Consider the following 24,363-nt stretch of genomic DNA (forward strand, 5'->3'; position numbering starts at 1 on the left):
AGTCAACGCATAAGCCGCTGAGACATCATTTATGCCCACAACCGAAACCCGAACTATACTGGGAGTTTTATGAGCCTCAAGCGCGCCAGTCACGCAAGGGGGGGCCGCTGTCAATCTAAATGCCTCAGTCAGCATCGGTTATCGAAGGCACCCTTCCCAGACGGCTGCAGCGGCACGGAGGCGGTTGCCTCCCGCAACTCCTGCTCCTTTTGCCTTCATTTTCATGGCACTGTCATCCCCCTTCTTTGTTTGGCCCCAACGCCGCTCTGGATTTGAGCCCCGCTCAGCAGGGTTTGTAGATTCCTTTGCAGCCTCTTTAGCTTCTTTCACTTCTTTTGCTTCTTTAACTTCCTTAGTTTCCTTGGCGGTTTTGCATGTCCTGGGAGCCATATTCACCAGCCCAGCACTCGTTGCGGCAGGGAAAGTGACCGGAGTGTCAGCCCATGCCCCTTCCACCGCAGCAGTAGCAGATATCGGTGTTTTCCAACTCCAAGTGTATTCCAGCAGCTGAGGTGAGCTCCGAAAACCATATTATGCCATTCACAGTTTGATGTCTCAGGAGGAGCGAGAGCCGGTGCAGCTCTCAGTAAGGTCAGTCGGCGGCCATCTTGCCCCCAATCCATACTTTGTCCCTTTCTAGCTTTGAGTGGATGGCAGTGCCATTTGAGGTGAGTGTCGCAGGGTGCTCTATATAGGAGCTGCTCTCCACCTAAATTTGGGAACTACCCAGAGTTCTCTGCTTCCTATTTTGCATAATACACACACACACACACACACACACACACACACACACACACAGGTTAAGCTAATGCATATTTTGTAAAGTCATCAATTTAAAATGTATAACTCACATTTTTTTTACATTTAAGGCATTCATTTGCCATTACTATAATTTCGATTTTATATTCAATAATTTAAAAATGTTCATTTTAATTTTGAACTAGGTTTAATTTCTATATTTACATACGTCTATAAAAATATATACATATTTAGAAATATGAATGTTTTAATGAGGTAAATCACAACAATAAAATGACCACTATTTAAAAAAACAATATATATATATATATATATATATATATACATATATATATATATATATATATATATATTCACTGAAAAAACCATAGGTTTCACACATGTTATAGTTAGCTGTACATTTTACTGATAAAAAACCAATGAAATTCCCCCGTTATAGTTACTGTAGGCAACTATAACTCACGCGACCGTAATCCTCTGCTGATGCTAATACTGTATTTAGACACTTATTTGCCCATGTCTTCTTCCATTAAATTTAAGCTATACATATATTACAAATATTTTTTTTTCATAAAGACACATGTCATCAGCAGAGGATTACGGTCGAGTGAGTTATAGTTGCCTACAGTAACTATAACGGGGGAATTTCATTGGTTTTTTATCAGTAAAATGTACAGCTAACTATAACATGTGTGAAACCTATGGTTTTTTCAGTGAATTTGCAAGGTTTTTTTAAATGCTAATTCCTAACTATAACGTGTGTGAAACCTATGGTTTTTTCAGTGAATTTGTACGGTTTTTTAAATGCTAACTTACTTTACGCCATTCGTGGCGTGCGCGCCCAGTTACCGCAGTTCGTTCCGTGCGCGCATGGTGCGCTTCGCGCCCTAAGTGGGATGGGTATTCCCAGACGTGGGACCCGTGCACACTACGCCACTGGAGTCAAGCTATCCTGGCTGATGACGGCTGATAGCCAGAAACCGGTCCTAGGATGCTTGATTCCGGTCCAGGGAAGACATGGCTTGGCAGTTCGGGCTGGACTGTTCCCATGAGGCACAGGATCAAGACTGATTTGCATATGGCCATGTCTAAACTGGGGTGGTGTAGTGGGCAAAAGAACGATGGATTTAACCCAGATCTCTTGACTGGGGGAGAATGTATGCATTGTCAGCATTCCGTCCATCATTTGTTTGTTGTAACGCTTATTACCCGGATAATTAGCACGCGAGATAAAACGTCTGCTCTGCAGCTGCGCCAACAAAAACTCTTTAGAAAGTCGCTGCGATCAGGCAAGGGCCTAGCGTGGCTCAGTTGTGGGCAGCCCAGCGTTTGCACTAGCCTGCTGGTGTTTACAACAAACAGCTTATACCTTCCATTTTTAATTAGAAGTGATTATGCAGATCTTTACGTTTTGCAATTTCATACCCTCGTTCCTTGGCTAAAGTTTTTTCCACCTGCATCTCATCTGCTGTAAATAATCAATGTAAACTGATGAACAGATTGTTTATTGTGCCCTTTGGTGCCCTGTCGTCTTGTCTAATAAAAAGCTGAATTCAGATACTGGGTATGAGTGAGAGTCAGTTTCCCTTATCTCGTTTTAATAGTTCTTCTCGAAGTTGGTGGGCGGAAAAAAGACGAACACCCCTACATCAGAGTATCTCATCTCCCCTATCCCTAACGAACAAGTTACTTACCTTTGGTAACGATATATCTGTAAGAAACATTAGTTAGTTAGATTCCTCACCTTAGAATATCCCCAGGCGTCAGGCTGGATCCGGAAAGATTTTTTGTCAGCAATACCCTTGCGCGTCGCTAGGCGTCGTCTGCGGCTCCGCGTCCGTCGCAGGCATCGTGATCGCCGGGATGACGGAGTACTTAGACGCCGCCCTCGCACGCTGACGTCAGTTCTTGTACATAGCTTTCCGCGCCAGGAACGCAGAGCCATGCAAGAGACCGACACTGGTGCCAAGAATCTAGGGCCCTGAAAGGGATGACCTTATCCCTAGATACCGGTTCGCAGAACAGGGAGGATGGGTGGGGCGGTGAGGAATCTAACTAACTAATGTTTCTTACAGATATATTGTTACCGAAGGTAAGTAACTTGTTCATCTGAAAGAAACACGGTAGTTAGATTCCTCACCTTAGAATAGATACCCCAACAATACCAACCCCGGTGGTGGGTCTGCGAACCAAGATCACACCAGGAAGTCCTGGAGAACGGAACGGCCAAAGAAGCCGTCTCTCCGGACTTGGCTGTCTAGGCAATAATGTTTGGCAAACGTGTGCAGCGAGGCCCACGTTGCTGCCTGACAAATGTCCTGCAAAGGGACTCCCCGTCCCAGGGCAGTAGACGCCGCTGTGGCCCAAGTGGAATGGGCCCTCAGCCCCACAAGTGGTTCCTTCTTAGCTAAGGAATAACGGCCTTGATACACAAAACGACCCACCGAGAGATGGTTCGCTTGTGCACCGCCCACCCCTTCTTCGCGCCCACGTAGCCAACAAAGAGTTGGTCGTCCACCCGGAACTGTTTGGTGCGGTCCAGATAGAAGGACAGCGCCCGTTTTGGGTCCAGACGGTGGAGCCTCTCTTCAATGTAACAGATTGGCCGATGTGAAAAGCAGTTACCACCTTAGGGAGAAAGGAAGGATGAGTCCTGAGAACAACCTTGTCCGGATGGACAGAAAGGAAAGGAGGCTTAGAAGATAGAGCCTGGAGCTCACTCACCCTTCTAGCAGAGGTGATGGCAACCAGGAAAGCAGTCTTAAGAGTCAGAAGACGAATGGGACAATTATGAAGTGGCTCAAAGGGAGCGCACATCAGATAGGTCAACACTAGGTTCAAATCCCACTGAGGCATTACGAAAGGGACAGGAGGAAACATGTGAGTAATGCCCTTAAAGAATCGAGAAACAGGGGATTTATTAAGAGAAGGCTGATCAGGAAGCCGTAAGAAAGCAGAAATAGCCGAAAGGTATCCCGTGAGGGTGCCCAGAGCAGAGCCCTGCTGGGCCAGGGAAAGAAGAAAGACGAGAACCTCAGAAAGAGGGGCGGAAAGGGGATCCACAGCATTTGCTGTGCACCATGCCACAAATTTGTTCCACCTGCAGGCGTATACCGATTTTGTGGAGGGACGCCTGGCTGCCAGAATTACATTGCAGACTTCAGGAGGCCAGTCAAATGGCATCAACCGTCGCCGCTCAATCTCCACGCATGGAGGTGAAGGCTGGACAGGTTCGGGTGGAGTACCGTCCACTGCTGCTGAGACAGAAGGTCCTCCTGAAGAGGCAGTCGAATCGGGGGATCGATCGATAGACTGAGTAGCTCGGGATACCGGTATTTTCGTGCCCAATCCAGAGTCACAAGGATGACTTGGGCCCGGTCATACCTGATCTTCTTCAGCACTCTGGGCAGAAGTGGTATAGGCGGAAAGGTGTACAACAGACCGCAACTCCACTCGCGACGAAAAGCGTATCCGAGCGAGTGCCGCCTTGGAAATTCCAATGTGCAGAACTGATGACATTGCGCGTTCTCTTCGGTGGCAAATAGATCTAACCAAGGCTCTCCCCACTGCCGAATGAGTCCTTGTGCCACGTCCGAGTTCAGACGCCATTCGTGATCAATCATGCACCGGCGGCTGAGTTTGTCCGCTCTGGCGTTCAGAGCGCCCGCCAGGTGTTGAACCACCAGGGTGATGCCCTGATGTTCCAGCCATGTTCAGAGAAGCAGAGCTTCCTGACAAAGGGTCCACGACCCCTCCTCGCCCTGTTTGTTGCAATACCACATGGCGGTGGTGTTGTCCGTGAACACCTGCACTACACTCCCCCCAACAGAGGGAAGGAATGCCTTTAGTGCACTGGTGAGGCCGAAGGGGAGCACGGTAAACTGAAAGTGCTCGTGGCCTACCGTGAACCGCAGGTAACTCTGGTGGGCCGGCAGGACGGGGATGTGGAAATAAGCGTCCTGCAAGCCCAACGCTATCATCCAGTCTTGGGGGGGTCTAGGGCAGACAAGACTTGAGCAAGTGTGAGCATGTTGAACCTCTCCTTCTGGAGAAAGCGATTGACGTTCCGAAGGTCTAAGATAGGACACAGGCCCTTGTCCTTCTTTGGGACCAAAAAGTAGTGGGAACAACCACCACGACCTACTTGTGGTCCAGGAACGCGCTCGATGGGCCCCTTGGCCAAGAGGGCCGTGACTTCCTGTTGAAGCAGCACATGATGGTCCCCCGCACTGCAGGGGTACTGAGGTGGCATGGCTGGAGAGGGAAGTCTCGAAGGGGAGGGAGTAGCCCCTTCGGACAATTTGCAGCACCCACTTGTCCGATGTGATCTTGCGCTAGTGGGGGAGATGATGGCGAGTCCTGCCGCCCACTGGCATTTGATGGGCCTGAAAGGTCGGACTAGGAAGGCTTTGCAGTGGACGCTGCGGGGGTGGATGTGGACTGACCCGCCCGCTGGCCCCCAGAACCGTCTCGACAGTTCCCTAGTCCGCGGCCGCGCTGAGGATGTTGCTGCGCAGGCCTGTGGCTCTGGAACTAACATTTTGGGGCACCCCTTCCGTGGCCACGAAAGGAGCGAAAAGCGGAAGGCAGAGGAGGGCAAGTGGCCGAAAGGCCCAAAGACTTGGCCTTAGCCCGCGAGTCCTAAAAGCGCTCCAACGCACTATCCGCTTTATTGCCAAAAAGGTGAATGCCATCAAAGGGCATGTCCATCAAAGTATTCTGGACATCCCCTGAGAAGCCAGTTCTCAGCCAGAGAGTGGGAATAATGGCCCAAGATGCATGCAGTGTTCACTGACCGCAGCCCTAAGCTGGCAGATGAAAACAGCTTCTTGCCAAGCTGCTCCAGCTTCTTGGATTCCCTATCTGGAGGTGCGGAAGGGAAGGTGATCTGGGAAGCATAGGCTTGGACAACCAAGCTCTCGGGGTGGGGTGTTGGGAGAGAAAGAGGGGATTGCCCTTAGCCGGGCGATGGCGTCGGGCCACGTTCCCGTCCACAGAAAACCCTGTTTTGTGCCCTGAATAAGTGCCCAAAGTGACGTCAGATAGTGCGTCATTAAACGCAAACAAGGGCTCTGAAGTGGTCGCCACCGGCTGAAGCATTTCGGTCAGGTTATTCCCGACGGCCACGGTAGAGAGTTCGAGGTGGAGGGCCTCGGCTGCCCTACGTACTACCACTGCGTTACTGGCTCCCTCCTCAGTAGCCACAGTAGGAGGAGACAGCATGCCAAGGTCAGGTGAGGTGTCAAGACCACTGGCATCCCCCAAATCCTCTGCCCAATCCGAATCATAATCACACTGTTGTGTGAGAGGGTCCTCAGCCCCCTACCAGTCCTCCCCTTACTCTGAAGTCTACTAAACAGGCTGAAAATAAGGAAGACTGACGTAGGGGAAAAAGGACCCCATCGGCGCCAGAATCCACGCCGAGCGACTCCGATCCAGCACTGTGTGCAGTTCAGTGCTGAAACTGGGGTCGGCGGCGTCCCAAGGAGCAGGCGACGTCGTCGGAAGTGGTGCCGGTGGGGTCGACGTCAGTTGAGGTGGTATAAGACCAACCGGCGTCCAATCCCGGATTCCGGGATGTCCTGACGCGCCGGAGCCACCGGCGATGAAAGGACAGGACCCCGAGTCGGGCCCGCGGGGCCCATAAGCACCCAAAGAGTCGGGCCATGGCAGCAAGAAACTCTTGCACCTGAGTAGGCGTCGCCGACAGATCCGGAAAGGGTGGGTAGGCCGGCGGCAACGTTGTAGGCTCTGCCGGAGCCGCGGTGGAATGCTTCGACTTACCTGACCCAGAGTGCGAAGACTTGATTCCAGAGGAACGATGGTGACGGCTCCGCGACCGGTCCCTCGACCGGGACCTTGAGCAGCGCGGAGCCAACTGCCAGACTTTCAGCAACTTTCAGGACCGCTCCCGCAAAGTCTTCGGTGCCATGGCCCGGCAGTCAGGGCACGACTTGGAGTCGTGGTCACGCCCCAGGCAGTAAAGACACGCGGTGTGGGCCAGTCACCGACATCATGCGGTGACAGTCCTCACAGATCTTAAAGCCGGGCATCCCTACGACACCAGTAGTCGATCGACTCGAAGAAAGTGAGACATAAGGGCTAGAAAAAACTCAGTCAAAAAGTGACTGGTGGTACTTGCTCTTCCCGGATCTGCACACTGACGTCAGCGCATGTGGGCGTGTCTAAGTAGCCCCAGCGAGGTCATCTCAGCGTCGACGAGGCCACCTACGCACGCAGAGACGCACAACGACGCCTACAGACGTGCAGGGGTACTGCTGACGAAAACTTTCTGGATCCAGTCTGACGCCTGGGAGTAATTATAAGATAAGGAATCTATCACAACGTATTTCTTTCAGATATTGTTTTTAATAGTGCTTCATGGTCTTGTCTATCAGTCACTCTGACTGCTTGTTTCCCCTGAAGTCCCTTCCCCCCTCTGATCTGCCTGACGCTATCTGCATTCCTTTTTCCCTGTTTACCTTTCCCCTCTACCTTCCATTATACACAAGACGTTTTGGTCTTTGCTATGCAAGTCGAAAATAACCTATGTTGTTATCCTGTAATCTCATGTTTTTCTACTGTCTGTTCTCACCGTGGAGTCCGAACAACCTTGGCCAATGCCCGATGGAGCTGTCTGATGCAGCTATAGAGGAGTATGGCTAGGGTTCACCCCCTCGGCAGTCACCTACCCAGCCGGAAATCGTTCTTAACGGTGCTTCAGGGTCTTGTCTATCTTTCACTTTGACTGCTTATTTCTCCTGCAGTCCCTTTCCCCCCTCTGGTCTGCCTGACGCTATCTGCATTCCTTTTTCCCCAGTTTACCTTTCCCCCTCTACCTCCTATTTCACATAAGACGTTTGGTCTTTGCTACTTAACGTGAAAATAACTTATCGTGTAATAGCATGTTTTTCGACTGTCTCTTTCTCACCGCGGAGTCCGAACCACCTTGGCCGATGCCCGGTAGAGCTGTCCTATGCAGCTATAGAGGAGTTTGGTCCTGGTTCACCCCCCTCAGCAGTCACCTACCCAGCCAGACATCTGACATTGTTTTCCTCGCCTCCCCGCTATGTTTCCTTCCCTCTATCTTTCTCTGATGTCTATACTTGGTATCTGTAACTGAAGTAATTATGTAATCTTTAACTTGCTGATCCTCATGTATAGCGCTCTGATACCTACGGGTCTAGCCAGAGCTATAGAAAACTTTGCAAATAAATCAAATAAGTTTCTTTCTCTGGCTCAAAGTGAGACAATTTATCAAACAATCTGGGGTGTGAAAGAAAATATTTTTTTCTAGCACACAAAACTTAAACGTCAGTAAATTAACAGCAGATATTTCAGAATATATCAGAATTAGTATAGCACAAATAAAGCACATTTGTTCTGTAATTCTGACTCCTCAACTGTCAACTCTACGAGTTCCTACTCCACTTCAAGAGACCCTAGTCTATGACACTCCACTATACGACATTCTATGCCACTAAGTTTTATCCATGCTGGACGGCAGCCATGCTGGCGTACAACATGGCTAAAAAACATTGGTAAATCCTTTATGCTTGCCTAGGGGAGACCTATAAGCCAACAGACCACATGCCGTCTTGTATACAACAAGAAGGTAAGATTTAACATTCAGATGCATTCACTATGCTGGCAGGACTAAGAACTAAGAGAGCTGGAATTGAAGTATTTTATTTTCTTACCCATGATCTGGTGTACGCTGGTTGCCTTCAGGCCCATGAGATCTGGCAGCTGGTCTATAATGACCTCTCGCTCCGCAGTGCGCTTGTGCACTCTTTCGATGCTCCTTCTCTGCCAGTCTGTCCAATAGATGTAATCTCCTAGCAGAGTGAAACCAAAGATATGGGGCAACTTATCTTCCACCAAAACTCTTCGTCCTGTGCCCTCAGTAGTCATAACCTTTAGAGGGAGACACAAAAAGAGAAACTGGCTATCTTATTGAAACTTACTAAGTAGTAGTTAAAAATGCTGTACTACAAGAAAGAGATGAAACATTTACATAAAATCAGTAGACAACAAGAGCATTAAATGGTCCGGTTTCAAGCATTACCAGTGTATGGCACACAAATGTTTTAAGAAGCCATCACCATTATAATACGGTATGACAGGAGTGTCAATGTAATATATGCCTTCAGCTTTGCTCCTCAGTAACTATAGATTTTGCAGAGGCCCACAGTGATTTATTTTCTTTAATTGGCTAGTAGGAAGGTTCATGTTATGGAAAGGGAACTTCAGAGAATTTGAACTGCGAATAGCACAAGTTTATTTTAAATCCAAACCAAACACTGCAGTTTATTCAAAATTATCTCAGTAAAAATCAAATGAATATTGAACATTCTCACAGCATGCACCAAAAATGGTCTCACTATCCTTTAAACCAAGCATTATCAGCCAACTGAATACCCATTCCGAATCAAACCTTCATGGAACTAAACTTTAGCTCCTGCCGAAGATTTTATCTAATGTAGTTTAGATTATGACAACTCCTTGCTAACTGACATCACTAAATTCCACCTGCCACCGCAGAAAGTCTTAAATTCGGCTGCAAGATTTGTTAAAAGGAAGGAGGAAGTATGACCATATCAGCCATCTCTTAATATCCTTGAACTGGTTCTTGCTTTAAAGAAGCATACAGAACATGGCCTGTATTATTTACAAATCGTTGATTCTTCCCTCGTTCTCAAATCAGAATGGAATATTCTCCTCGAAGTCTACGAGACAGAGATAAGAAAACCAATATTTCAATAATCTCTCGTCAGGCCCGATTACCTTTTCTCAGTAGTATGATTTTCTCTATAGAGCCTTCAACAAGTTCTTACCTGGCTAATGTACTTGACATTATTTGAACTATGAATGTTTCCTATTCCACTGATGTGTACAAAGGAATGTTCACCTAGTCCCCCTCCTGCTACACCCGAGAAATTTTCTTTTACTGTACACAGTTATCACATTATATTCAATAATAAACTTCATACTCTGAAGCACTCTGCTTCCCCTTGTCTACACAAAACCATAAATAAGCGTACTTTATCAAACATAGATGGATTTGGCTTTGGCTTTGTTGGAGTTCAAGCCGGTCATCTATAGTAGGGAATCACCCTCCTAAGCTACCATACTGACTAAAATATGTCTTTTCATAAATGTGAGATTTCAAACAGCTTGGTAGTTGCCAATTCTTGACTGTGCCATTCTTTAGCAAAAGAGAAAGTTACCAGCCTGCAACTAGAGGTCCTTGGGGAATTTCATTTCTTACACAAACCCCTCCTTCCACTGAAAGAACCCTAGATGTTTAACATCCTGAAAATGCTGGACCAGTTGCCAGGTCGATGATTGTATACAGAAATAGAAGCAGCAGTATATCTCACACATGCTGCATTCAGTTCAAGGGAACGTGATCACAGGAGGCCCAAGAGTAAATAAGATCTAAAGCAGGCAACTAAGATTTCTTCTTTTATATTAGTTTCTGTTTTGACATAGCTATTTAGTTTGCAGCTTTTCAACTGAATGGTATATCTTCTGGAACTGAAAGCGGAGAAGCTTGATGAAAGCATGAAAAAAAAATCGCTGCAGATCAGTAGAAAAAGTGCACCTGCACTGACATACAAATAGATTAAGGCCACAATCGCAAAATAAAGGTTCCATCAATCATTCATTGTACATAAAAATGCCTCTCTCGCTTTCTTGTAGACAGCTTAGAGATTCCACTCCAGGATCATGCCAAAAGAAAGCCCTTGTTTTGGGTACAGATATTCCCAGCAAGAAGAAAAAGTACACACTTCACAAGTGGTGTCCATTAAAACATGATTATCAGACAAACAATGACATCTGTTAATGAGCATTCAGGCTCAATGTGATGCAGGAACTACTGACATATCTATGGGAGTTAAAAAACATACAAGCTCTATGATGTCCACCACATGGCAGCTATCACTGAGGTAGTATGATTTTCATGTACTATGATGCTGTCATGCGTAAAACTCGGAGTCATGGGGTTTTTGGTCAAACGCATGCAGAGATGTTTAAGTCAATACTTGTACTGTTGAAAGCAAACCTAAAAATCCTGGAAAGAAATGTGCAGACAGAACAAAAGACAGGACTCGCGGAGGGTGGCACATGGCATGGGTCCAATTAACTATATTTATAATGTCTGTCCAATGCACAGCTGATGGGTGTGGGACTGTTTGGAGTTGGGGTTGTTTAACCCTCTTAAGATGTTGTCGAATTTTCCTTTATTTCATGTATTACTAGAATGTTCTACATGCTACCTTTGGTTCACTTTAGAGCTACCTGCCGACATTGGGAATGTGGAATTGACGGACTGCCTTGAGAAGGAGCATCATATGGTCCTACATGTAAGCTAGAAGTGGTGTGGAAGCATAGACAGCATAACATGGCCAGCACGACCCAAGATGCAAAGCTAGCTTGGATGGGTCAATTTTTAAAAATACTTTGAAAGCAGATAGTTTGGGTCTGCTCTGGAATATCAGAGGTACATGGCCCAGTCTCAGGGACTCTTAGGGGCCAGCCTAAGATGTGGTGTTCTACTGATATAGTACAAAAGATAAGTTAACATTCCATTGTGAATTCTCCCGAGCTAAAGTGGTGCACCAGGGAAAAGAATACAGTAGCAAATTGAGTGCAGGTGGCCGTTGAACTATTAGAGTTATAAACAAATTGTTTACAGCAGTACAATATTTAAAATGGTTTAAAACAATCATATGCACAAAAGCCAGTTGTGCACAAACCAGTCTTTGAAATTTAGCCGTGAAAGGGAAGCATGCAATCTCTTCTGCTTATGCCCAGCAACCTGGTAGCTGAGGTAAACCTGACTTTTCGCTGCAAGAGTGAGCAGACTGTGCAACTGAAGTGGTGGAACAATGTAGAGGGCATTAGAACTACATAATACTTCTACATGCCTTTATGAATTAATGGAGCTGTGGGAAAGATGGACAGGGAAAGGGATTGATGATGGAGGGCAAAATGGGATTAGTGATGAAAAGCAGAGTGGTAAAGGAACCTGTCTTATACCCTTTCTTTTTTCCACTTGAAGAGGTTTATCTATTGGAGATGTGATCTTAGCCATGTTAACGTGAGACAAACAATACAATGTCACACCCAGAGTGGAGAAAAACCTCTGAAAGTCTGAAAAACAGACAACTTGGTCAACGTTCAGGGAACATCACAGCTTCCTATAGCTACTTTCAAAATAAAGATTCAATCCCTCTTCAAGCAATGACTCCCTCTGGGTTTAATACAACTCCAGTTAAGTTTACAATTCATGGGCTATTCTAAATAATGCAGGCCATGAGGCAAATGACTTGGTTCAGGATATTATCTGGCAGCTAGTGTCAAATGCCTTGCTGACTACGGCATTATATCTAAAAGTCAGTTCAAAGTGATTTCATAGGGTTCATTCAGTGATAACCATTGTAAAACAGGACAACAGTTTCCAAAACATTAAAGACTATACCAGTCACCTTCAAAAACTGCCCATAACTTAAAGCGGGAATATAGTGGCATGTGCCACTTCTGGTGGTAGAAGATCGGTGAAAACAGAGGTCTCAACTTTGCAGGGAGGCTAAGAAGCTACAAAAAATCTACAAAAATCAAAAAACACTGGTAAACGCCACTTGTTTCGGTCCAATGAAGCCACTGATGTGGCCAATATGCACAATATTACAGTCCTCAAAAAGGGGCAGAGATGGAGAAACTGACGCCGGTGTTAAAAACGTATAGTTTCTTACTGGTCGGTGTAGTTTTGCAGGTTGAAGACTTTCTGGATTCACTATGCTGTGCATTATTCTGCCATCTAGTGGTTGGGTCCGGAATCGTAGTATTTCTTCTTTTTTTTTTTCGTGTCCCACCTTTAGTCGCCATCTTCAGATTCATTTTTCTTGTCTTGTGTTATCTTTTTTTTTTATCCATTTAGTTATGACTGCAACTTTATCCTCCTTTCCTCCTGTCTCATCTTTCTGGTGGAGGAGGGTGGGATCGCTAGTGAATCCAGAAAGTCTTCAAGCTGCAAAACTACACCGACAGGTAAGAAACTATACGTTTTGAAGCGAGAATCTTTCTGGATTCACTATGCTGTGCATAGACTTAGTAGCGGTTATTGTGGTGGTCGGGTGGAAGATGAGCACTGGTTACTGAAAATGTGTTGCAAGACCTTCTGTCCCACTTGCGCTTCCTTATTCATTTGAATATCCACACAGTAGTGCTTAGTGAATGTATGCACTGAAGACCATGTTGCACCTAGGAAAATGTCTTGAATAGGTGTGTTGGCTAGAAACGCAATTGTTGCTCCTTTCTTCCTTGTAGAGTGGGCTTGAGTTTCTCCTTGTAACGATTGTTGTGCCCGCTTGTGGCAGAGTTGGATTGTTTGCGCAATCCATCGTGCAATGGTGTTTTGGTGACTGGCCGTCCCAAAAAACTGCTGGCAAAGGATACAAAGAACTGTTTCGTTTTACTGCACTCCTTTGTACTTTCTTTATAGTGCATGACAGCCCTTCTGGCGTCTAGTGTGTGTAGCGCCCTTTCTGTGCTTGTAGTAGGTTTTGGGAAAAAACTCTGTATTGGATTGTTTGGTTAATGTGGAATCTAGACACCACCTTTGGCAGGAAGTGTGGGTCCATTCTCATTACAATCTGGTCTCTCTGTATTTGTCGGTAGGGCTCTTGGAACGTTAGCGCTTGCAATTCACTTACTCTTTGCAGCGACGTGATAGCCACTAAGAAGGCTGTCTTTAGTGTGAGCATGTGCAGTGTCGCCTTGTGGACAGGTTCAAAGGGCGCCTTCATCAATTGAGTTAGCACCACGTTGAGGTTCTATGTCGGCGCTGGCATCCTTTTTGGGGGTGCGATCCTTTTAGCTCCTTCCTGAAATCTTTTGACAACTTGGGAGGTGAAGAAACTCTTCCCTGTCTCTCCCCGCGTGTAAGCTACTATTGCCACTAAGTGCATTCTTAGGGATGTGTAGCTTAGTTTGCTTTGTAGTAGGTGTGTGAAGTATTTTAGTACTGTGGATTCCCTTGTGATCTTCCGTTGTAGTTTCTCCTTGATGCACCATTGGGAGTACCTTTACCATTTCGCCATGTAGCACTTTCTTGTTGTCAGTCTCCTCGCATCTGAGTACTGCCATAGTACTTGCTGGGAGTTTGAGGTGAGCAAATTCTAGGTCTTCAGGAGCCATGCTGCAAGGCTGAGGCTCTCTGGCTCTGGGTGCAGTACCTTTCCGTTCTGCATTGTTAACAGGTCCCTTCTTCTTGAGAACCTGTGTGCTGGTTCTTGTGCAATTTCCACTATCTGTGAGAACCAGGACTGTCTGGCCCACTGAGGTGCTATCAGAATTAGTATGTTGCAGATCCTGCATTTGTTGAGTACCCTGTGTATCAGTGGTATCGGGGGAAAAGCGTATGCAAATGTCTTTGACCAACTTATCCATATCGCATTCCCTTGCAACCGATGGTCTGGTTGTCTGGATGAGAAGTGTTTGCATTCTGGTGTGTTGCAAATAGGTCTATTTGCGGTGTACCCCCACCTTTGGAATATTCTTTCTACTTCCTGCTGGTTGACCTACCATTCGTGCGATACTGACGTTTGCCTGCTGAGTCGGTCTGCCTCCACATTGTCCTTCCCTGGTAGATGTATTGCTAGTAGGTCTACCTTCAGTGGAATGGCCCATGTCCATATCTCCTGTGCTAGGTTCGATAGTGCTACTGAGAGTGTTCCCCCTTGCTTGTTGATGTAGAACATGGTTGTGGTGTCGTCTGTTTGGATCAACACGCTGTTTCCGTACAGCTCTTTTTGAAAGGCTTTTAAGGCTAGAAACACAGTTTTTAGTTCCAGGTAATTGATGTGCTTGACCACATCCTGTTTCGACCATAGCCTCCTCACCTTGAGCTTGTTCATGTGCGCGCCCCACCCCAGCTGGGAGGCGTCCGTCATGATGGTCACTGTTGGAGTTTTCCCTGTGAAATGTTTTGTTCGTTCCACCACGCTATTTCCTGATGCACTGCGTGTGTGACAACCACTAGAGCTTCCCAACTCCCAATTGCCTGTGACCATTGCTGCTGTATCCATTCCTGGAATGGCCTTATGTGTAGTCGAATATTTTGGACTAGGTGAATGCACGACGCCATCATTCCAACCAGCTTGCTCACCGTCCTCACTGTCAGAACGTGCCCCTTGCAGTACGGACGTGTTTCCTTCAGTATAGCCAATGTTCTCTTCCTGCTGGGGAACGCTTTGGCCTGTATGGTGTCGATCTCTGCCCCTAAGAATATCTTGATTTGTTCCGGCTCTGTTGACTATTTCTCCCAATGGATCGAGAAACCTAGTCTTGTCAGTGTTAGTATGACCTGCTGGATGTCTAGTCTGCATTGGCCGTACGAACCTGCCTTTACGAGGCAGTCGTCGAGATAGGGGTATACGTGTATTCCGTGCCTTCGTAGGTGTGCTGCAACAGCTGCCAGGCATTTTGTAAACACCCTTGGTTCTGATTTTAGTCCGAACGCCAGTACTGTGAACTGGTAGTGGCTTTGGTTGAACAAAAACCTTAGTAGGCGCTTGTGTTTGTGGTTGATGGGATGTGTAGGTATGCGTTCTTTAAATCTATAGTAGCCATGAAGTTCCCTTGTTGTATTTGTGGTACTACCTCTTGTAGGGAAGTCATCTTGAATCTGAGTTCTTATGAATTTGTTAAGGAACCTTAGATCTAGGATAGGTCTTAGTGTTTCGTCCACCTTTGGCACCAGGAAGTACGTTGAGTAAACCCCTTTGTTTCTTTGGTTTTGCGGCACTACCTCGATTGCCTCCTTGCTGAGCAGTTCTTGCACGTCTAGTTGCAGGAGCGAGGGCTCCTTCACAGAGTGTGCCTTGCTTTTCTGTTTGGAGGTAGTTTCTCTAACTCTATACAGTATCTGTATTGTATGAGGTTTAGTATCCATTTGTCTGATGTGACCTTTCTCCATTACTGGATGAAGTATCTTATTCTCCCCCCTACCGGTGTTGAGTGTTTGAGGTATTGTTTGTCGTTGAACATTTGGTTGTAGTTTTTCTTTACATTTTTCCGCCCACCTCGAGGTGTTGCTCGGGTTGGGACCTGTTTAATGGTGGAGTCACTTGGTTGAAGGCTGTTGGCCTCTTCTTCGCGTTTGTCATCTGACGTTTCCGCGCCCTTGAAAGGACTGTCCCTGGGGTTGGTACTGCCAGTTCTGCTGCTGCTGTACCTGCTGCTGCTGGCCTTGGTTGTTCCCTTGGTAGCCTTGCTGGAACATTTGGTGCGATGTGGTTGCCACGTTGCCTCCATTTCTACCACCTGGCCTTCTTGTGGGTGTGCCTCGTCTCATTCCCCTGAACTGCAAAGCTCCCATGGACCTTGCTGTTTCGTTGTCCTTCTCGAGCTGCGTCAACTTTTCGTCAACTGGCATGCCGAACAGTTGCTCTCCATTAAAAGGTTTATTTAGGATATTGCTTTGCACCTCTGGCACGAATCCCGAAATTGAGCCATGCGTGTCTTCTCTCGGTCACTCCTATCATCATTAGCCTGCTTGAGGTTTCTGCAGCATCCAATGACGATTTTAGGCAAGTGTTTGCCATGTTCTTTCCTTCCTCTACCAGGTGAGGTGCTCTTTGTTAGTACTGGTCTGGCAGATGCTTGAGGAGCGGCCCCACTTCATCCCAGTGTTGATATGCGTGCCTGTTGATTAGGGCGTTGGAGTTTGCGATGCGCCAATGTATTGCCGCATTTCTCTCCACCTTTCTCCCTGTGAGATCCATCCTCCTACTCTCCTTGTCTGGAGGTGGACCGGCGCTAGTGGGGACATTGGCCCTCTTCCTAGCCATTGTTGCAATTATGGAGTCGGCTGGCACTGGGGGCGCTAGAGAGCGCGCGGCCAAGATGGCTGCGTCCGAGTGAGGCTCCTGAGCAACGGAGCCGTTCTCCTGCGGTTATCCTACCCGGAGTGTGCTGCGGGGCCGCCACGACTACCTGTCCCTGCCCGTGGGCTCCCGGCACCCGGTGGATCGAGCGGTGGCAGCGGGGGCGGCCTCAGCCTGCGTGCCGCCCCCCTTGGGGATTTGACCGACGGACAGCGCAGAGAGTCCTGGAAGCGGCGTTCGGCCGCGCGCATCACCCCACGCCGCGGCCTGCCACGAGGCGGCTGGGCCGCAAGCCCTGCAGCGGACCGGCAACGAGAGGACTGGGGACCTGTGAGGGGGTCCCCCCGGGGCGACGGCGCGCTTGACACCTGCTACGCTGCCGGCGCTGTGCTGACACCCCCCACGCCGTGACTCTGCCAGTCTCAGGACATCGGGGGCCTATCGTGGTGGACGGAGGACGACGGCATTGTGGCCGGAGGCGCTGGGAGGGGATGTGACGCCTGCACCGCCCGGTGGCCTGGTGAGTGACCTGCTACGGAGGACCCTTCTCTAGGCGCGGGGCCGGGGACGGGCCCCTGGCGAGCGCCCGACTGCTGTCCCCCGGAGGCGAGGCGGACACCTGTAACGGCGGAGGCGACCCTGGCGGCCTCGGTGTGACCCTGCTGCCTACGCCGGTGGATCGGGGCTGGGGCGAGGCTCCTAGGGGACTGACCACTGATCTGCTGCTGCACACGGGGAGGCGGCTGCTTCGAATCCGGCGGAGTGCGACCTGGCGCACTTTGACTACTGGTTGTCTGCAGTTTGCGGTGCACTTCCCCTGCTGGCGACGCTGCCCTGCGCCCTGACACCCTTGGTGCTGGCCTGACTCGTGGCGGCGGGGCTGGGACCCCCTTTGCTAACGGCGCCTGGCAGTGATTGGAGCCCCGGCCGGCCTCGTGCATCGCGGAGCCCTCTGAATGCCATCGGCGCAGCAACTGGCCATGGGGCGACTCCGGAACAAGCAGGCCGAGAACAGACTGAGGGTGGACGGCCCTGCTGCGACGGCGGAGCGCCCTGTAGTGATCGCGGCGCCACCCGCATCGACCCTGGAGGCCAAAATGGACGCCATGTTGGCGGCGGTCGACCGCCTGAGTAACACACTGGAACAAACCCGTACCTCACTGGAGTCCCGAATCGACAAAGTCACGGTGGACTTCACCCTGCTCCACGCCGATCATCGCCGGCTGGCGGACACTGTTGCAGGCCACGGCCAGGCGCTACAAGATGTGCAGCCGATAGTGCGCAATCACTCCGCCACCTTGCAGGATCTGATCGACCGCGTTAACACCCTCGAAGATCGCGCGGAGGATGCGGAGGGCCGCTCTCGGCGCCAGAACATACGCGTCGTGGGCCTGGTGGAGGGCGAGGAGGGACGGCGACCCGAGCAGTTTGTTGAGGACTGGTTACGAGGTATCCTGCCCACAGGAACGCTCTCCCCGCAGTTCGTGGTGGAAAGGGCGCACAGGGTGCCGATGCGGAGGCCTGTCCCCGGAGCCCGGCCACGTCCATTCCTATTTCGCCTCCTCAACTACCGGGACCGGGACCGGGACGTGATTCTCCGGGAGACGCGGAAGATGGGAGCCCTTTCAATAGGGGGTGGCCCGGTGATGCTGTTCCCGGACTACACTGCGACTGTCCAGAAGCGGAGGAGCAACTACATGGAGGTGAAACGCCGTCTCCGGGAGCTGCACGTCCCATACTCGCTGCTGTTCCCCTCACGCCTCCGGGTGGTCACGAAAGATGGGACGCGATTTTTCGATGCCCCGTCCGATGTCTGGGACTGGCTGGAGGAAACGGGCCAACATGGCGGCCCCCGACCTGTGGAGCCGGGGCCTACGAGGCGCAGAGAGAAGAGGCTGAGACGGCGGCGACAGAGGGACCGCCGCGGTGGGATGGGGCCGAGTCCCCCGGCTGCGCCAAGTCCGGAGAGGATGCTTGCGGAGCGGCTGGAGGCTCTGGAGGCGGTGGCCACCCTGGGGTCTGTGAGCAGCCAGGGGGACGTGGCGGCTCGCATTCACAGTGACACTGAGACTGACCTGTCCTCCTCCCCGTCCATCCTGATTCCGGAGGACCAGGTGTTGCCGGAGGTGACCCCACAGACAGCCGACCTTCTGGGGTGAATTCTTGCTGGTTTGCACTGTGTCCGCTGCAGGTACCCTGGGGGTCGGGCGGGTTGCTCTGTGCTGCTTCCCGGGGGGAGGGGGGGGGAGACCTGCTGCCTCTGCTGTCCCCTGGCCTGTGACTTCCGGGGCCCTGTTCATTTCTGTGAGCGGGATGGGGGTTGCGGGGATTGAGGGGTAGAGTGGGTTCCCCTACACATGGGCCGGGGACCGGGGTTTCGAGCTTCTTCTGGTTGCGGGGGAGCGGGGTGACAGCGGTCCCTACACGCACTCCCCTGGGACACGACTGGGTGAAAGGCGGCCCTGCAGACACACGAGGCCCTGACGAGGGTAACACGGGGCTCTTGCAAGCCAGGCACAACGGTATTGCTCTCTAGCCCCTCGTCAACCCAGCCCTGACTAGGCAGTTCACAGGCAATTGAGCCTTACATGTTTGGACGAATACCCGGTTCCGGGGTTCGCCCCTGTGGTTATGGAGTTCCTCTTATTCATACTGTTTTTAACTTTGTCTCTTTACACTCTGCAGTGTTCTGCAGCTTTCTCACACATCATGTTCTTGCAGCAGGAGATCTGGGTGGCGGTCCCTCTGGTCTTTCTTCCCCCTCCCCTTCCCTGGCTGGCCCGCTTCGGCCAGTGAACCTAGTGTTGTCCGCGCTCTACCCCAATGGCTGACACTGCAGTAATCACCTGGAACATTAGGGGCATGCACACACCAACCCGCCGATATTCTGTTTTTGCCTATCTCCAAAGGCACAAGATAGGGGTGGCCCTTCTCCAAGAGACACATATGACCCGGCTAGAACTAGACAGACTGCGCGCTCGCTGGAGGGGACAGCTTTTCGGGACTACATACTCTGCGCATGCTCGGGGTACACTAGTTTGGGTACGGGCAGGCACACCCTTCATATGCTCCGAGACAGTGCTCGACCCTGACGGTCGATACACTCTGGTGCGGGGGCGACTCAATGGGCACCCTGTGCTCCTGGGTTCTATCTACGCCCCGAACGTTGACCAACCGTCGTTCCTTGATCGCCTCTCGGTGGCCCTGACCCCGTATGTGGGTATCCCCTGGTTGCTGGGTGGGGACTTTAATGCCGTACTGGACACGAGCCTGGATAGATCCTATCCACCACTCCGCAGTACACAGGCGGTCTCGAATGCGAGGAGCCTCACTGATTGGCTGTCGCAGTGGGCCCTTCATGACATCTGGCGCACCTTACATCCCGCTGACCGGCTCTATTCCTATTACTCTGCGGTACATGATCTTCACGTCCGCCTTGACAGGGTGGTGAGCTCCCCGTCGCTGGACCCTTTGATAGTCCAGGCGGATTACTTGGGCCGGACTCACTCTGACCACAACCCTCTTCGACTACGTCTCCACTGGGACCCGGGGAGACCACCCATCCCCACGTGGCGCTTGCAACCGGCTGCTCTTGAGGATGCGGAGTTCCGAGCCTCGCTCGGCACGGCGGTCGAGCAGTTCTTTGATCTCAATGAGGGCACAGCGGGGAGCGCGTTGACGGAGTGGGATGCGCACAAGGCAACCATGCGGGGACACTGTCTGGGGGCCACGGGAAATATCCGCAAGCAACTTCCGTTGCTACTCACCGCTTTGGAGACCCGGCTACTGGCATGCGAACGTCATGGCGAGGGTGGTGGGCGTGACTCGATCGGGCTGGCCCGGCTTCGGGCACGCCACGCTGCGCTGTTGGAGCGGCTGCGCTGCCACAACTACGCTGCCCATTCGGCACGGGTCCACGCCACATCGGACAGGGCAGGGCGATTGCTGGCCTGTCTGATCCGACAGGAATCGAGCCATGCGCCAATAGCCTCCCTTCGCGGACCGGACGGCACGCTGGTACACACGCAGTGGGAGATCCACCAGACGCTCACGGCACATTACAAAGACCTGTATACCTCGGGGGGACGACGGCCGGCACAGGATCTGGATCTGTTCTTGGGGGCTGCCGGCCTCCCCACAGTTCCGGACGCCCACCAGGAAACACTGGAGGGTCCCCTCACTTTGGAGGAAATAGGGGATGCAGTGGCCTCATTGGCCTCTGGCAGGGCGCCCGGACCGGATGGTCTCCCGGCAGAATACTACAAAGCATACCGGGAGTCTCTGGTGCCCCGTCTGCACGCGTTATATCTCACAGCCCTCGAGGAGGCCACCCTGCCTGCCTCCATGAGGGAAGCCTACCTGATCTCTTTCCCCAAGCCGGGGCGCGATCCCACTCATCTAGGGTCCTATCGCCCCCTCGCCCTCCTCAACACCGACTACAAGATCCTGGCCAAGGTCCTTGCGGAACGGTTGGCCCCTACCGTGCCTGTGCTGGTACACAGGGACCAGAATGGGTTTGTCCCGAAACGCAGTACCTCGCTTAATCTTCGCCGGTGTAGCCGTACACGGTGCGCAGCACTGGCCACGGGCGGGCTGTCTAGTGTTAGACCTCGAGAAAGCCTTCGATAGCTTGGAATGGGGCTACCTGGTGGCAACCCTATCACATTACGGTCTAGGCCTTGGATTTCTACAAATGGCGGCGCTCCTCTATAGGAACCCTGTGGTCCGGGTGAGAACTGGCCCATAAGTTTCTGAGGCCATCTCGGTTGGCCGAGGTACCAGGCAGGGATGCCCCCTTTCACCCCTCCTTTTCGCGCTTGCCATCGAGCCCTTGGCAGCCACCCTGCGGAGGGTGCTGACGGATGGCATTCCAATGGGCGACGCCACCCACCAGGTTTCCCTGTACGCGGATGACCTCCTGATCTTCGTGCGGGATGTGGCGAATATCTCAGGGGACCTTGAACGGGTTCTCACGGAGTTTGCAACGCTCTCCGGGTTAAGGGTGACTGCAGCCAAGTCGTGTCTCTACCCGTTCCGGGATGATACACTAGACCCCCGGTTTCAACTGGGAGGTGTGCCTGTCCGGTGGCAGCCAGACACCTTCCGTTACCTGGGCATTCAGGTGTATCGGCGATCCGCCGACTTGGTGGAGGGTAACTTGGGCAGGGCGGTGACGGCGATCAGGGCCCAGATGCGTTTCTGGGGCACCCTTCCCCTTGCGGTCACTGGTCGCATTGCACTGATCAAAATGGTGGCCCTACCCAGACTCCTCTACTACTTTGCTAACCTGCCGACCTATATCCCGGCGTCCTTCTTCGCCGCCCTGGAGCGCTCCCTTCGGGATTTCGTGTGGGGCACCGCACGACACAGAGTGGCGCTCTCTAAGTTATACCTCCCCACGGGTCAGGGGGGACTCGCGATGCCCTGTTTTGCGCACTATTACCTAGCAGCACAGCTACAATGGGTGGCCAGGTGGCTAGCCGACCGGGAAAGGGACGACACGGCGTCCGTGGAGCCGCCGCTCCCCCTGACGGATATCATCGCGCTGTTCCATCCGACGGCCAGAGTGACCAAGCCAGGGCCCCTTCTAGTGGCGGTGGCCTGTCGGTGCTATCGGCGAGCCCTCTACCTGACACGGTCACACACCCCATACGCCCCTGCCATGCCGATTGAGGGTTCACCCAGCGGTCGAGGGATATTGCGCTCGGCAGAACTTGCCGACTGGCACGCGGCGGATATTTGCACGCTGGGGGACCTCTACCGCGACGGTACGCTTATACCGTTCGCCCAGCTGGCGGAGGAGACGGGGTTACCGGCCGGTCAGTTCCTCCGTCACCGCTCTCTAGTCGCGACGCTGACGAGTCGGTGGGGTGCTCTTCAAGAGGAACCGGCGCAACACCTCATGATGCAGTACCTCCACGTCATGGGACGGGGCGGCCACATGATTCGCTGGTTCGCGGCCTCCCTGCGCGTGATGGTGGCGGCGGACCTGTCTCCGCTACGGGGTAAATGGGAAGTGGACTTGGACCGTCCCCTGGCCGACAAGGAATGGAGGGATACGCTACGGGGGCCTACGCGGATCCCCAGGAATCTGCGGTTTCGCCAAATCCAGTACTTCATACTACACAGAGCATATCTCACTCCCGACTCCATTAATCGCTATTTCCACCGGGCGGACGCTGAATGCCCACGCTGCAGGGCTCTGGATGCTGGACTAGTGCACATGTTATGGAGCTGCCCAGCGCTCGACTCATACTGGCGCACGGTGCATGGAGCGCTACGCACTTGCGCCGGTCCGCTGGCGCAGCGAGATTGGCCCGCCTGTCTGTTACACTTGTTTCGTAGGACTCCCCCCACGAAGGTTGCCTGTCGCTTCCTCGATCTGGGCCTGATTGTGGCGAAGCGGTTAATTACCAAGCGCTGGAAGGCGCCTGAACCCCCTCGGGTGCAGGCGTGGCGTAGTTCCTTGCTAGTGTGGGCGGGGGCGGAGGGCACAGCTCTCTTGCGGGAGGAAACGCTAGGCCTCAGACTCACACCCATAGCGAGTCAGTGGGACGTACACGTGCAGGTCCTGATGCGGCTGGATGGGGATGCCCTGAGACTCTGTGGGACACATACTGCGGTGCCACTTCCTGGTGGGGAGGGGAATGGAGGTGAGCCTGGGCGACCCACTCCGGGGACTGACGGGGAGGTCCCAATCGAACCAGGGGGATGTGCGGACACCGACATTTGCCCCTCATAGTATGACCTGTCGCGGGGGATGGGGGGGCCGGGGTTTGGGGGGGGGGTGGGACCGGGGGGGGGTATCCTGAGGGTCGTATGGTCTAAGATCGAACCTGCTGCTGTTGTCTCTAATGGACTGTTGTTTAATCTATCTTCTTTGTTCTAAGTTCGGCTGTTACATGAATCTGTTCAACTGCGGGCGGTGGCCCTGATACCTACTTGATTGCATCAATCCACGCCTCGTAGTGGCGCTGGATCTTACGAATCACCACGTTCACAATTAGTGGATACTCCTCTGAGTACCGGACTCATTGCCTGTGGGATATTACATTCATGATGTATGTTATGTCTATATCAACAAATGCTAATAAACAGATTTCATAATAATGGAGTCGGCTGGCACTGACCCTTGGATGTATGCCGGGTCCTTTGAAGAATGTTTGTACTTCTTCTCAGTTCTAGAGGTCACAACTTTGCATACTGCTGGCTCCTTAAAGGCCTCTCTTCCCTGATCCAGCACACTACTGGGCACGGGCAGGAATTGGCTCCTAGTTTGTTGAGGCAGTAGAGTTTCCAGGAGGAAATCTACCTTAGGCTTCTCTTCCTCCATTTTCACTCCATAAGTCTGTGCAGCCTTTTGCACGACCAAGTTGTAGACTCCTATGTCGTCTGGCGACGAGGGCCTAGAAGGGTAGGTGTCTACGCCGTCTTCCGGTGATTCGGCATCGAGATCTAGCCATTCCATGTCTTGTGCCTCCGAGGACGTAGAGTCCCGGTAGGATTGCAGATCTTCATCGCCTTCTCCCTCGAAATAATAGTCTTCATCTCCCCGTTCCTCGACTGGTTCGGGGGTCCGTGGTGGATCCGAGTCTTCCTAGTCTTTCGGCTTCGAGCGCGGGTTTCGGCGGGATGGTGTATTGGCTCATCTTCTCGTCTTAGTCCTTTTTTCTTTGCGGATGCTTGCCATTTCGGCCTCGAGCCTCCT

General features: G+C 51.5%; 1 protein-coding gene across 1 annotated transcript in view; it reads right to left on the reverse strand.

Moving 5' to 3' along the window:
• LRP6 (LDL receptor related protein 6) overlaps positions 1-24,363 on the reverse strand; it is an 880,431-nt gene that overhangs the window by 562,847 nt on the left and 293,221 nt on the right. Inside the window, exon 8 of the mRNA XM_085652091.1 lies at positions 8,460-8,676. Within this exon, the coding sequence (XP_085508217.1) occupies positions 8,460-8,676 (217 nt within the window). The remainder of the gene's footprint in view (positions 1-8,459; positions 8,677-24,363) is intronic.

This window comes from Triturus cristatus, chromosome 4_1 (genome assembly GCF_964204655.1).
Source record: "Triturus cristatus chromosome 4_1, aTriCri1.1, whole genome shotgun sequence".
NCBI classification, from domain to species: domain Eukaryota; kingdom Metazoa; phylum Chordata; class Amphibia; order Caudata; family Salamandridae; genus Triturus; species Triturus cristatus.